At 47.8% G+C, this 15,207-nt stretch overlaps 1 protein-coding gene across 2 annotated transcripts in view; it reads left to right on the forward strand.

Annotated features, from left to right (window-relative positions):
• XPO6 (exportin 6) overlaps positions 1-15,207 on the forward strand; it is a 137,734-nt gene that overhangs the window by 49,645 nt on the left and 72,882 nt on the right. For both annotated transcript variants that reach the window (XM_029055139.2, XM_029055130.2), the window contains exons 3-6: positions 375-487; positions 3,803-4,000; positions 12,134-12,293; positions 14,348-14,425. In XM_029055139.2, the coding sequence (XP_028910972.1) occupies positions 375-487; positions 3,803-4,000; positions 12,134-12,293; positions 14,348-14,425 (549 nt within the window). The remainder of the gene's footprint in view (positions 1-374; positions 488-3,802; positions 4,001-12,133; positions 12,294-14,347; positions 14,426-15,207) is intronic.

A 15,207-nucleotide genomic window follows, 5' to 3' on the forward strand; every position in this document is an offset into this window, starting at 1 on the left:
TTTTGAACTACCATTTGGCTCTCTTTGTAAGAAAGCTTTTTCTACGGTATTTTAAAGAAAAGTCCCCTTAGTTCTTTTGACCCTTTCTGCTTTTTTGAACTTTCCATTTACTTCAGAACTGGCTGAATCACCTTGTACGAACAACCGTAAGAGCCCACTTTCATGTGGGAAAAATGACCCTTCCTGGGTAGGGCACTATTTCAGGTCGTTATTTCCCAAGGTGAAATGGGGAAAACTGGAGCTGTAGGTTTTGGTGGTTCTTGGTAGTTAGATCTCAGATAAACTAAAGTAAAATGGGGTGAGAGGCATAATAGCATTTATAATTGATTTATGAATTTTCACGGTTATGTGGTGTTTTTTTTTTTTTCTTCCAGAGGAGCTTTTAAATAACTTTGCCCAGCAGATAGGGGCGTGGAGATTCTGCCTCTATTTTCTGTCTAGCACACGGAATGACTATGTGATGATGTACAGTTTAACGGTTTTCGAGGTGAGACAAAAAACTATTTATACTCTGAATCTCACCTTTCCCCCTCCTATCTCACCTCGCCACTCTCCTTCTACAACCCAGTTCGCATACTTCACCCCTCTGTTACTAACCTTCTCGCTGTACCACGATCTCATCTGTCTCGCTGCTGACCCATCGCCCACTTCCCGCCTCTGGGCTGGAACGCCCTCCCTCCTCAGATCTGTCAGGTAAATTACTCTCCCCCTCTTCAAAGCCTTATTGAAGGCACATCTCCTCCAGGATGCTTTCCTTGACTAGGTCCTCGTTTCCTCTTCTCCCACTCCCTTCTTTGTTGCTCTGACTTGCTCCCTTTATTCATCCCCCATCCCAGCCCCACGGCACTTATGTTTATATCTGTAATTTATTTATATTAATGTCTTTCTCCCCCTCGACTGTAAGCTGTCTGTTTATTGTTATATTGTACTGTCCCAAGCGCCTAGTACAGTGCTCTGCACACAGTAAGTGCTCAATAAAGACAATTAAATGAATGAATGAACAATGTCACTGTATATTTGACTGCTTTCGTCCCATTGTCTTTATTATGATACCTTCCTCTTCTACTTACTGCTCCTTCTCTGATTCTTTTGTTGGCTCTTCTTCCACCGCTCATTCCCTAACTGGGGGGGGGGGTCCCTCAAGGCTCTGTTCTGACTTTTCTATTCTTCTCTTTAAACTGTCACTCTTTTAGGGAGCTCATCCACGCACGTGACTTCAACTATCACCTTAGCAGATGATTCCAAAGTCTACTTTAACCCTGACTTCTCCCCCGCAATTCAATTTCACATCTCCCCTTGGATGCCTAACTGCTGCTTCAAAGACAGCATGTTCCCAAAATGAGCCTATCGTCTTTTCCCCTTAAACCTTCCTCTTCTCCCAATCTTCTGGACTCTATCAATCAATCAGTGGTGTTTATCGAGCACTTACTAAGTGCAGAGCACTGTATTAAGTGCTTGGGAAAGTGCAGTGCAACAGAGCTGGCAGATAGAGTCCCTGCCCCAAATGAGCTTACAGTCTACAGGGGGAGAAGCCATTTAAAATAAATAATTTATAATACATGACTATATGCACCTAGGTGCTGTGGGGTTGAGGGTGGGGTGGATATCAAATGTCCAAAGATCACAGATCCAAGTGTAAGATGACACAGAAGGGAGAGGGAGCTGGGAAAGGGCTTAATCAACCGGTAAATCTTGCCAGTTCTTCCTCCAAAACTTCCTGGATCCATCCCTTCCCTTCCTGCCAAAACAACCACCACCCAGGTCCCAACATGTGTCATTTAAAAGTTAGATTACTGTGACAGCCTCCTCGCCGCTATCTCTGCCTTCAGCTCTTCTTCCTTCAGGCCACAGTCACACTGCTGCTCAGATGAGTTTTCCGCAAGATTGCTCAGCCCACATGTTTCCACTCCTCAGCTGCCAGTGACTCCCCTTCTTCCTTCAAATCCAACAAAACTTGCTTAGTATAGGCTTTAAGGCACTCCACCTACTTTGTCACATATCAGCTCTCTTGAATCACTGTTTGTCAGCTCACAGTGTACCTCTTTCCAAGCTCAGGCTAGCTGGACTCTTAAGCACTTTGGTTTTCACCCTACAGCACCTCTGTGTATATCCATCTCTAATTTATTTTATCGCCTGCCTCCCCCTCTAGACTGTAAGCATCTTTTGGGAAGGGAACGTGTCTACCAACACTGTTATATTAAGCTCTCCCAAGTGGCTTGTACAGTGCTCTGCGCCCAGTAATCGCTCAATAAATACAGTTGATTGATTTAAGTGGGTGACAAAGTTTCCACATGGAGAGAACCCAGAGGTGAGGGGCAATATGAAATTCGAAGAGGAGGTAAGTGGTCCATGTGGAGATGTAGATTTGGGGAATCTTCTGCGTAGAGGAAGTAGTTGAAGTCCTATAAAATGATCCCTTCCCATATCATGCGAGGGTAAAGTGAAAAGAGTGGAGAACCCCAAACTGAGCCTGACAAGACAGTCAGTTAACAGGTAAGGTGAGGAATAGGAAGCAGAAATGGAAAAGGAGCAATCACAGTGTAGGATGAGAACCTGGAGACTTATTTGTCTGTAAAGCCCAACAGTCAGAAAGTGTTTGTAGGTGGAGAGGATGGCCAGTAATAGTGAAAGAAATGGAAAGGTGGAGGCCACAAGAATGCAACAGGAGGCCTTATGGTAGGATCTTGATGAGTACAGTTTTGGTGGGGTGAAGAGGGAGAAATCCAGATTGTTGGGTATCTGAAAGAGTACTAGGAAAGAGAAAGTGAGGCTCTGAGTGTGAGTTGTTTAAGAAAGGGAGATGGGATAATTGCTAGAGGAGATGGTGGGCTCAGATGCTAATTTTTCATTGTAGGGAGAATAGGCATATTTGGAGACAGAGGAGAGAGAGGTCAAAGATAGGAGGGGAGAGTGGAAATGAGCATTTTTTATAGGTTACAGGGGACAGGATTCAAGGCCCAAATAGAAAGATTGATTTGCCAGAGTAGGTGAGAGATCTCCTGGGAGAAAGTTGGGTAGGAGAAGAATAGAGTTAGAGGGGGGACTAGAACACTGAGGAGAAGAAAGATCCTTTGGAGAGCTTGTTTATGCTGACCTCTCTTTCACTGATGAAGCAGCTTGGGAAATCTTCAAGGATTAGGAGGCAGGGATCCCCAGAGCCTTAGAGGCAGTTGAAGGCTTGAAATAGTCAAGGGTGACTGTAGCCAATGGAGTCTGAGAGAAACAAAAGCATTGTTTGCTGATGAGAGAACACTGTGGTAACATAAAAGGGTAATTTCTAGTGGTGGAGCTGCCATGATTTGGGGATTTCTGCCATGAAAACTCAGCTGCCTGATGCAGGGGTAGAGGAAGTGGGCTGCAGAAGCAGTCCAAGCCCGAGGATTGTCCGTGTGAGAGTAGTGGAGGGCCAAGTGAGTGATGAGATGGTGGAGAGGGGAGATGTCCAAAGGGACAAAGACTGCTGGAAAAATCAGGAGAGGGAAGATAGCTTGGGGAAGGTGTGTGTGATTGAGAAACTGGATATCTTGGGTGAAGCTTTGGGCAGGTTTGGATGGGGAGCAGTTATGGGTCAGGTGGAGATCTCCCAGAAGCGATTCAGTGGTTCCGAGTTTGTGGTCTAAGGAATTCCTGAAAATCAGTGTCATTTGAATAGGACCAGAGTTTCAAATGAAAGAAGAGTTACCCCTTCCCCAGAGCAGCTTTTTGCCCGTCAAATATCAGCTCTTCCGAAGCAGCCTGCAACTGCTGATTTGTTTATTGCCCAGGGTTCATCACCTTCATGAACGTATTCCTTTTCTTTCAGAATTTGATCAATAAGATGTGGCTTGGGGTCCCAACTCAGGATAAGATGGAAATCCGCAGTTGCCTACCTAAACTCCTTCTGGCCCACCACAAAACCTTACCCTATTTTATCCGGAACAAACTCTGCAAAGTTATCGTTGACATCGGTCGTCAAGATTGGCCCATGTTCTACCATGACTTTTTCACAAATATTTTACAGGTAAGAATGCCTCTCTTGCACAAGAGGTACCAGCTTTTCATTTTGAGCATGGGGATGAACAGGGGTCGGGGGGGATTGGACTGGAAGGGGACAGGACAACTAGTAAACCTGGGATTCCAGCCCAAAAGGCTGTGGTGGTCATTGCCCCGGTGGAGCAGACCCCTCTCACTCGCACTCAAAGCCCAAGTAATCAACCTCCACTTCAGGAGTTTTTCTAGGAGAAACTTGTAGCGATTATAGCAGATTGTTCCCCCCTAGGTTGGCATGAGTTTCAAGATATTTGGGTATGCAGAGAGCCCAGCAAGATTATTTCAGCACTAGCTCTCTCCCCATTTTCACAATTGGGCAGAAAAAGTGGTCTGACCCATTTCCTCCCAGAGCCCTGGCTCCTTGGGAAATAAATGGCAGAAGATTTGAGTCTTTTGAAAATTAAGAAAGAACGGAATCTGTGTTAGCGTATCGGGTGTGACTCTTATCTACCCCTGGTTGTCATATTCACCTATTCAGGAGAAAGGTGAGCCGCAGAACATTTCATTGTGTTTCTTCTACCGAAACTTCATTTGTTGGTACTTCAGAAGGGTCATTAGGTGTGAGAGCTATTGTAATTTTCTAAGGGTTTTTTTTTTTTTGGTTTTTTCTTATGTTCTGGTTCTCTAAAGGGAAGTATTAGGTGACTTGAGCTTGTCAAAAGCACTTGTCTCTCAGGACACCTTACGGGATCTGGATCTATAAGGATTCGGGCTGTTCTACCAAGAGAGGTCCTGAACTTGCCCAGGAGGGTCTAGACCCATTCCAGTTTCAATCACCTTTCCCTCCCCCATTTCCTGTGCTTTCAGCATGCAGTCAATCGTATTTATTGAGCACTGGCTATGTACAGAACACTATACTAAGCACTTGGGAGAGTACAACACAGCCATTTCGTTTTCTCTACATCCACAATAAGCTTGGCTCAAGACAGGAGATATAAAAAAAAAAATTACCTGATGCTTCTGTGCTTCCCCTTCGTAGACCCAGAGTAGAAGCCATTGTGTAGAAATCCTCAGAGATTAGATTCCTGGGTGCTGGGAGGAGTTAGCCAGTTATGTAGGGATGGAGCAAATTAGGTGAGAGGATGCCCTCAAATCTATCAGTGGGTCATGACAAGGTCTCTCATCGCTAAACGCAGAGATTAAGAGGTAGAGTTCCTTAATAGAGTGCTTTTTGAACGGCCCAAAAGCAGTCTGCACCCAGCCAATACTTATGGCCAGATTTTTAGTTGGCTGTGAGAACTGCTAAATAATTGAAGAATAAAATACACTGAAGGGTGTGTTAAAATTAAATGAGCATTTTTACTGAACACCTGAAGCTTTTTTTTCTCAGTGGCAGTTTTCTTCAAAGTGGCGTGAGAGTGGGTGCTAAGATTAGACTTGTATCACAAACTTCCCTACTTATTAACCTTCCTTCTCAGTCTCCCAACTTCATATTGATCCTCTCTTTTGGGATCCCTAGTGCCTTTGAAACTTTGAAGGATTCTGAGCTTTAAAGGAAGAGTCCAATAGGTTGCCGGGCACTAGGTCTGCAGGCACAATTGTGCTTGACTGTTGGCATTCCTGGCAACAAAACGGAGCTTCTCATCAGGTAGTATTCAGCAAGAACCAACTGGTTATGTAATCAACTGAGCACCCTAAATTCTTGTACCGGAAGGCCTTATTTCTTCAGATGGGTGATCATCTGTCTTCCTGCGACCTACTCGTCAATCCTTGTTGAGATCAGGGAAGCTGAAGCCTCCACGTTAACACTGTTTTCCTACATTTGAGTGTTTCGGAAGGGGTTAACTCAGTATAATAGAGAGGAGAGAGTTTCTGGATGCTTCCAATTGCCGGTATCTGCCACTAGTTTTCCATCCACCTAGTTAATCAAGCAGTCAGCGGTTTAATTGAGCCCTTACTGTGTGCAGAGCACTGTAATACGTGCTTGGGAGAGTAGTCAGTCATTCGGACGGTCATATTTAGTGGGTGCTGTCTGTGTGCGGACTACTTAGTAAGCGCTTGGGAGAGTACAATATAGCCACATAACAGACACATTCCCGGACCCCAGTGAGCTACAGTTTAATATAACAGAGTTCGTAGACAATGTTCCCTGCCCCCAGCGAGCTTACAGGCTAGATGGGGGGAGAGTTCCCTCCCTGTTCCTGAAGTCTGCCGATTCCGTACTCCCAAGTAGGGGAAGAGATCTTGAGGCATGCATTTAAATCCCTGTATCTACCCCAGCGCTTAGAACAGTGCTCTGCACATAGTAAGCGCTTACAAATACCATCTAAATCCTCAAGAGCAGCCCACTCGACTGGTTTCGGCATATCCTGGAGAGTGCCCTTCCCATGCCGAATGGGGTGAAGCCATAGAAGGGACGGACCTTTTCTGAAGACCTTGATCCAAGGGCACGGTATGAAAAATGGATTTCGTCAGGTGGTGCACATTTGGCATACAGTATTTCAGTTTATAGGGTCCTCTAACCTGGCCAGTTTTCAATAAGAAGTCAGCTATGTAAAGATGAAAAAGAGCAGCAGTTCACGATTAGTTTCCTGCAAGTCCGAGTTCTCCAGGGATGTATAAAGGACCTGCCAGATGATTCCTCTTGTAACTCTTCATGGATTGCTCCAGATTCTTCTTCGTAAAGATGACTGTCTTACTGGTAGGAGGTAGCCTGACCTGACCAGGCTATGCCCATCCCATGATCCCAGGGAGGCCAGCTTCCCTCCCACCTTTTTTTTCCCTTATGGTATTTGATAAGCACCTACTAAGGGCCAGGCCCCATTTTAAGCACTGGGGTAGCTCCAAACTAATCAGGTTGGACACAGTCCTTGTCCCACATGGAGCTCACAGCCTTAATCCCCATTTACAGATGAGGTAACCGAGGCACAGAGGGAGTGAAGTGACTTCCCCGAGGTCAACGCAGAACCAGAATTAGAACCTAGGTCTTTCTCACTCCCATGCCCATGCTCTCTCCACCAGGCCACGCTGCTCTCTTCCATTTTACTTGCCGAAACCTTGCTGTGAAAATCTCAGGGATGCAACTTGTTAATCTGGGCCAGTGGAGGGTGTTTCACCCTGTACCCCCTTAGGGGTTCCACCTGATTACCCTGTAACTCCCCCAGCGTTTAGAACAGTGCTCTGCACACAGTAAGCGCTTAACAAATACCAACATTATTATTATTATTATTAAGTGGCGGAGCCGGGATTAGAACCTGCGACCTCTGACTCCCAAGCCCGGGCTCTTTCCACTAAGCCACGCTGCTTCTCTAACAAATAGAGACAGCCCCTGCCCACGGCGGGCTGACAGTCTAGAAGGGGGGAGACAGACATCAAAACACTCATCTGTAAAATGGAGATTAGCTGTGAGCCTCACGTGGGACAGCCCGATTACCCTGTAGCTACCCCAGAGCTTAGAACAGTGCTCTGCACATAGTAAGCGCTTAACAAATACCAACATTATTATTTTTATTTATTCTAAGGCTGCTGTAGTGGCTGCTCCTCATTTTCCCCGCTGTGGGCCCACTGATCTAAAGGGAGCATTCTGGTTCCCTGCCTGGGCCTGACAGATTGCTCAAGAGCTGCTGGACCGGGGGGGAAGTTGACCTTTTTACCTTTCTGGAGAACCACAAGCTAGCCATAGTGTGTTGCAGGAGAAGCAGCAGCAAGGAGTAGGGTGGTTCTCTCTGAATCGGAGGGGTTAGTTCTCGAATGCGTTCTTTCCTCTTCCTCTAACGTCCAAAGTCCTAATGAAGACAGTAGGCCCAGTGGAAAGAGTGATCCTCGTTACCCCCCTTTGGGCCAGGCAAGAGTGACACCTTAATAATAATAATAATTACTATGGTATTTATTAAGCACTTACTTTGTGGCAGGCACTGTTCTAAGCGCTTGGGTAGATGGGCTGTCCATCACCTTGCCCCTTCCTACCTCTCCTCCCTTCTCTCTTTCTACCGCCGACCCCGCACGGTCCGCTCCTCTGCCGCCCACCTCCTCGTCGTCCCCCGTTCTCGCCTATCCCGCCGTCGACCCCCGGGCCACGTCCTCCCGCGGTCCCGGAACGCCCTCCCTCCTCACCTCCGCCAAACTGATTCTCTTCCCCTCTTCAAAACCCTACTTAAAGCTCACCTCCTCCAAGAGGCCTTCCCACACTGAGCTCCCCTTCTCCCTCTGCTCCCTCTACCCCCCCTTCACCTCTCCTAAGCTAAGCCCTCTTATCCCCCCTTTCCCTCTGCACCTCCCCCTCTCCTTTCTCCTCCCCTCAGCACTGTACTCGTCTGCTCAACTGTATATATTTTCATCACCCTATTTATTTTGTAAATGAGATGTACATCACCTTGATTCTCTTTATTTGCTATTTTAATGAGATGTTCCTCCCCTTGATTCTATTTATTGCTATGGTTTTTGTCTCTCCCGATTAGACTGAAAGTCTGTCAAAGGGCAGGGACTGTCTCTGTTACCGATTTGTCCATTCCAAGTGCTTAGTACAGTGCTCTGCACATAGTAAGCACTCAATAAATACTATTGAATGAATGAATGAATAATTGGGTTGGACAGAGTCCCTGTCCCACACAGAGCTCAAAGTCTTAATCCCCATTTTAGCGATGAGGGAGCTGAGGCACAGAGAAGTGAACTGACTTGCCCAAGGCCACCCAAGTGGCAGAGCTGGGATTAGAACCCATGACCTGCTGAATCCCGGGCCTGTGCGCTATCCGCTAGGCCATGGTGCTTCTTCGCTGTGTTGTGGGCAGGGGTCGTGTCTGCCCACTCTATTAAACTATATGTGGTTCGGTGAAAAGAGCCCGGACTTGGGAGTCAGAGGTCATGGGTTCCAATCCCAGCTCTGCCACTTGTCAGCTGTGTGACTGTGGGCAAGTCACTTCACTTCTCTGTGCCTCAGTTACCTCATCTGGAAAATGGGGATGAAGACTGTGAGCCTCACATGGGACAACCTGATGACCCTGCATCTCCCCAGCGCTTAGAACAGTGCTCTGCACATAGTAAGCGCTTAACAAATACCCACATCATTATTACTATAGTCTCCCACATGCTTAGTGCAGCATTCTACGCACAGTAAGTGCTCAGTAAATACCACTGATGATTGATTGATTAACGGGCGGTGACCCGCATCCGCCCTCTAGGATGGGAGCCCGAACAGGACATCCAGGTCGGAGGGCGCCGTTATTAGTGGCCTGGCACCCGAGCCAGTGGAGAGATTGGGTGTGTCCAGCCCCCGAGTCTGGGTGTCTGTTGCCAAGCCGAAAACCGCCCACCATGTTTGCCTTTTAACGGAAGAGAATAGGGAGGCTCCCCTTCTCACCCTGGATGTTGGGAGAGAGGTCTTTACCGTCAGGGTCCCTAGTAAGTCCGTCAGGTTGTCAGCCCTAGAGAAGAGGTGAGGATTCAAAGAAGAAAGCTTTACTGGTTTTGCCCCGATGCATATGGCCAGTGGGAATTGGCCCCCCTTTCCTTAGAATTACGGTATCCCTGAAGCATGCGACGTGTGTAAAGCATCGGACCAAACACTGGGAAGAGGCAAAGTAATCAGATCGAATGGAGACTGTGAGCCCCGTGTGGGATAGAGTAAGCAGGTCTCTTACCTCGGTTTATAGACGAGGAAACTGAGGCTCGGAGAAGTGAAGCGACTTGCCCGATGTCACCGGGCAGACCAGTGGCAGGGCCGAGACTAGAACCCGGGTCTCCCGACTCTGTCTTCTAGGTTCTTTTCACTAGGCCACACTGCCTCTCTAGCCTCCCTAGGTATTTAAGTACTTTCTATGTATCAAGCCCTGTTCTAAGCGCTGGGGTAGGTACAGGTTAATCAGGGCAGACCCAATCCCTGTCCCACATGGGGCTCATAGTCTGAGTTGAATAGAGAACAGCTATTTAGTCTTCATTTTACAGTTGGGGAGACTGAGACTCAGAAAAATTGCCAAGCGCTTAGGACAGTGCTTTGTACACAGCGAGCTCTCAATAAATGCATTTGAATGAAAGTTAAGTGATTTGCCCAAGGGCACACGGAGAGCAGTTGGAGCAATTAGAAGCCTGAAAAATAAATAAAATGTTGGGATCTGTTAAGCTCTTACTATGTGCAGAGCACTGTTCCAAGCGCTGGGGGAGATACAGGGTCATCAGGTGGTCCCACGTGAGGCTCACAGTTAATCCCCATTTTACAGATGAGGTAACTGAGGCACAGAGAAGTGAAGTGACTCGCCCACAGTCACACAGCTGACAAGTGGCAGAGCCGGGAGTCGAACCCGTGACCTCTGACTCCGAAGCCCAGGCTCTTTCCAATGAGCTACGCTGCTTCCCCTGCTCAAGCAGCAAGGTCTACCTGGGAGGCAAAAGGCCTTGGGTTCTAATCCTAGCTCTGCCACCTGTCTGCTGTGTGACCTTGGGCAAGTCACATCACTTCTCTGGGCCTCAGTTATCTCGACTATAAAATGGGGATTAAGACTGTGAACCCCATGCGGGACGGGGACTTTGTCCAACCTGATTATCGTGTATTCGCTCAAGTGCTTAGTACAGTGACCAGAACATAGTAAGCACTTAACAAATACCGATTAAACAAAACCAGTCTGGTGCTCCTCCCGTTGGACCGCGCTTCCTCTCAGTGGAAGCATTATACATTTGTCATAAAGAAGACTTTGAGCCTCACGTGGGACAGCCTGATGACCCTGTATCTCCCCCAGCGCTTAGAACAGTGCTCTGCACACAGTAAACGCTTAACAATCACCAACATTATTATTAAAGGGAAAAAGTACGTAAGTTGTAGGACTTACCACTGCGTCAGAGCAATCATCTCGTCCTCACTGGCATTTTGTTCAGTGCCTACATCAGGCAGAACCCCGTTCTATTTCGATGCTGAGATTACAGTCATCAGGCCTAAGATCTAGTCCCTGACTCTCAAGGGACCCAACACCAGAATTATATAAATTAGCAGAAGCACAGAAGCATAGGGGGAAAAACCTCCTATAGGTTAACATTAACCACAAGTCAAAATTCACCACGGAGCAGCAATTTACGTTCGGTAATTCAAAAAGAACGAAGCAGTGGAAAACCGCGTACTCTGCTTTCTAGATGGAAGTGGATGGGGTGTGGAGAATTACGGGCTTCTGGCCCCAGAAGCTCCCCACAGCTCTGTCCCGATTCGTGGCTCAGTGGGGAAGCAGCGTGGCTCAGTGGAAAGAGCCCGGGCTTGGGAGTCAGAGGTCAGACTCCCGGCTCTGCCACTTGTCAGCTGTGTGACTGTGGGTGAGTCACTTCACTTCTCTGGGCCTCAGTGACCTCATCTGTAAAATGGGGATTAACTGTGACCTCACGTGGGACAACCTGATGACCCTGTATCCACCCCAGCGTTTAGAACCGTGCTCTGCACGTAGTAAGCGCTTAACAGCTACCGACATTATTATTGTTTGCCAACATTCCCCATTTCCCCAAGACAGATTTCCAGCCTGGCCTCAGCTCCTGTGGGTTGTCTGACCAACGTCCTTGTCGACGCGTAGGCCTGGAGGGAGGGAGCAGAGGGTCCAGCAAGATGATGATCAAGAACTCTAAAGAGTCACCCTTGTACGAATTGCACATATTGGTACGGTCCACTCTCCGTTACCTCAGGAGCTTGCAAATTATGAGTTTCTGCAGTCTTTCAAGGATAAAGAGTCAAAACTTGAAATTCTAAAATGCTCTTAAAGAGTTGATTTCAGGGAACCATTTTATCCTAATGAGCCAAAGGCCCGAATTGCCCGTCGGTGACTTTTTTCAGATTGAGCAATCCCAGATCCAGCGAGTTTAATTATTTTTAACATCCGTGCACACCCAGTTCTCCGACACTGCAGTAATCGCTTTCTTGCAAAACCCATCATAAAGGGAAACTCGTACTTCGGTACTTTTCCGTGTCCAGCGCGCCGGCGGGCGCTCGCCTGCAGACGCGCGGACCGTTTCTTTGGACACCACGCCAGCTGTGTCCCACAAGACTCAAGGTGTCGGACGGACGCTTGTTCTAGTCCAGACGCGGAGTGGGAATATGTATTACGGCAGAACCAGGTGTCAGGAGAAAATGCAGTCTGATGTTTGCCATCCAAAGGCTTGTTAGCCTGTCTTGTGAACTTGCCTGTTTCTTCCCTTGTAGTTGATTCAGTCCCCCGTGACCACCCCCCTTGGGCTGATCATGCTGAAAACTACGTCGGAGGAGCTGGCGTGTCCCCGCGAGGACCTCAGCGTGGCCCGGAAGGAGGAGTTACGGAAACTGCTGCTGGACCAGGTACAGACTGTACTTGGACTTCTCACAGGTGAGCCCGTTGGTCGTTGGGACTAAAGTGATTTCATCTCCCAGAGCGAGCATCAAGGCTATAGAGGCCTAGCAAGGAATTCTCCTTTTTTGACTTAGTAGGCAGACTGGGCCCCAGGGAATCACGTTGATGTGGCTATGAGAAGATCGATCAGTTGGCATTTACTGAGCACTTGTTTTGTGCGGAGCGCTGTACTAAGCGCTTGGGAGAGTACAGTCGACTTGGTAGACTTGATCCCTGCCCACAGGGAGTCTTCAATCTAGAGAAGAGCTCACCCAAGGGGGACCCAAAGAGAAAAATTCAAAATAAAGCCTGGGAGGAGAGAGTAGGGGTGAATGAGTCCTCACTTCTCTCCTGGTTCTTTCCTGTCTGCTTTTAATAGGCTTGTCACCCTCATTATGGGGAAAAAACAGTCTCTTCTACTATCCTTCAGCTACTGTCTGGACTTCCCTTTTATTTCCAAACTTCCTTAAATATGCTGCCTGCCCTGGCCTCCATTTTGACTCTCTAAACTCTCTCCTGAACCTTACGCATAATAGATTCTCCCCTTCCTCCTCTTCGCCAGTAATTCTGCAGCCGGCCTTCGTATTTGCAAAAGGGGCCGCTGAGAGTCAGATTCACTCATCAGGGTATTTGTGACCGCAAAGGTCAGTGTGTGGACCCTCAGTCCTGGCTACATTGTACTTACTCTTGGGACTGTGGGCTGTAGGGTGGTTAAGAGATGGTAAAGCCCACCTTCGGGGGTATTTTCCTGACGGATAGATAGCTGATTTTCAACGGGAGATGAGATGAGATCCTACCCAAAGGAAGTAAAAGGCTAAGTTTTTCTTACCCATTGGGCTTTTCTGGGCACATCCAAGAGCGGCTTCTCCATGAATCCTCCATTCCAACCTCACAAGAACAATAATAATAATTGTGGTCTTTGGTAACCTTACTATTTCCCAAGCCCTGTACTAAGTGCTGGGGGTAGATTCAAGATAATCAGGTTGGACACTTGGCCGTGTACCCGTTGGTTACTCACTCCCACCCCACAATACTTATTATTTGTATATTATTCTTAGTATATATTCTTACGCTCTACTGTTTCCCCGATCCCTAATCTATCTCCCTTAAATCCCCCCGTAGACTGTAAGCTCCTTGTGGTCAGGGATCACATCAACCAACTCCGTTGTATCGTACGTTCCCACGCGCTTAGTACAGTGCTCTGCACACAGTGAGTGCTCAAAAACTACCACTGATGGATCGACGGATTGAACCAGTCCCCGGCCCCCATGAGGCTCACTTGCGGGCTCGTGGGATTTGTTGTGGGGGGGGCAACCGATTGCCCCTCGTGTCTCTTTGGTAGCCCTGGAATTGTAAGGCATCAGGAATACTCGTGAAGCAGCCCAGCCCACGTGTAGGTACCGATGATAGGTAGGACACTCTGGACCATTCATTCATTCAGTAGTATTTATTGAGCGCTTACTATGTGCAGAGCAGTGTACTAAGCGCTTGGAATGGACAATTCGGCAACAGATAGAGGCGATCCCTGCCCACTGACGGGCTCACAGTCTAATCGGGGGACCACGTGACCGTAAAGTGACCGTTTGCTGCATATGCGTAGAAATTCGCCTGGTATTCCGGATTTTTGTTTTTCCTGACCGATAGAATGATAGCTAGCTCAGTCTAGAGGTGGGTTTTGGGCTGCTTTTTTAACGTCCGTTACAAAGTACCATTTTGAGTTGTGTGACTTTCGCTGGATAGGCTCCTCAGTGGAAAGAGCCCGGGCTTGGGAGTCAGAGGTCATGGGTTCGAATCTCGGCTCTGCCACTTGTCAGCTGTGTGACTGTGGGCAAGTCACTTCACTTCTCTGTGCCCCAGTTATCTCATCTGTAAAATGGGGATTAACTGCGAGCCTCATGTGAGACTATCTGATTACCCTGTCTCTCCCCCAGCGCTTAGAACAGTGCTCTGCACATAGTAAGCGCTTAACAAATACCAACATTATTATTATTATTATTATTATTATTAATTAGGTGGTGACGACTATTAAATCGTGGCTCCTCTCTTGGCAGGTATTTTGGAGACCATCTGGGACAAACACAGCGTTACTGCTGCCACTCCACCACCATCCCCAACCTCAGGAGAAAGTGGTATGGTTACCATATGATGATATACGTGGTTTTAAATGCAGCAGGGTCTCTCGGCAGTTTAGCCGTAGCTTAACTCAAGACATCTAAAAATCTCCCCCTCCCGCTCGGCTTAGTCGCTCTCATGCCCGGGTACAACCGGTCGCGCCTCCACTCCGAGCCCCTTTGAACCCATCTGTTCCACGCATTTCCGCTGGACGCTGTTCCGGTTGAACGTTTTGAAAATGGCGCGCCCCACCTAGCAGACTCATTCATTCAGTAGTATTTATTGAGCGCTTACTATGTGCAGAGCACTGGACTAAGCGCTTGGAATGGACAAATCGGTAACAGACAGAGACAGTCCCTGCCCTTTGACGGGCTCACAGTCTAATCGGGGGAGACGGACAGACGAGAACAATAGCAATAAATAGAATCAAGGGGATGAACATCTCATTAAAACAATAGCAAATAAAGAGAATCGAGGTGATGTACAACTCATTAACAAAATAAATAGGGTGATGAAAATATATGCAGTTGAGCGGACGAGCACTGTGCTGAGGGGATGGGAAGGGAGCGTCCCCTGCCTCAAATTGCCACACCTCTGGGAAGCCCGACCTCTCGTCATTTTTCTTTCCCACTCCCCTCGAAACCGCCTCTCCCCGTGGTAAGGCTTGGGCCGCCGGATAAGATGAACGGCTTCAAGGTACCAGCGTGAGTGGGTCGCAGGCAGACAAAGAGAAGGAACTGTGGGTCCGCCGTAAGCGTTCTTCTTTCCACCCAAGGGAAGAGCCGAAGCTGGACAATTG

The sequence above is a fragment of the Ornithorhynchus anatinus genome, chromosome 2, assembly GCF_004115215.2.
Source record: "Ornithorhynchus anatinus isolate Pmale09 chromosome 2, mOrnAna1.pri.v4, whole genome shotgun sequence".
NCBI classification, from domain to species: domain Eukaryota; kingdom Metazoa; phylum Chordata; class Mammalia; order Monotremata; family Ornithorhynchidae; genus Ornithorhynchus; species Ornithorhynchus anatinus.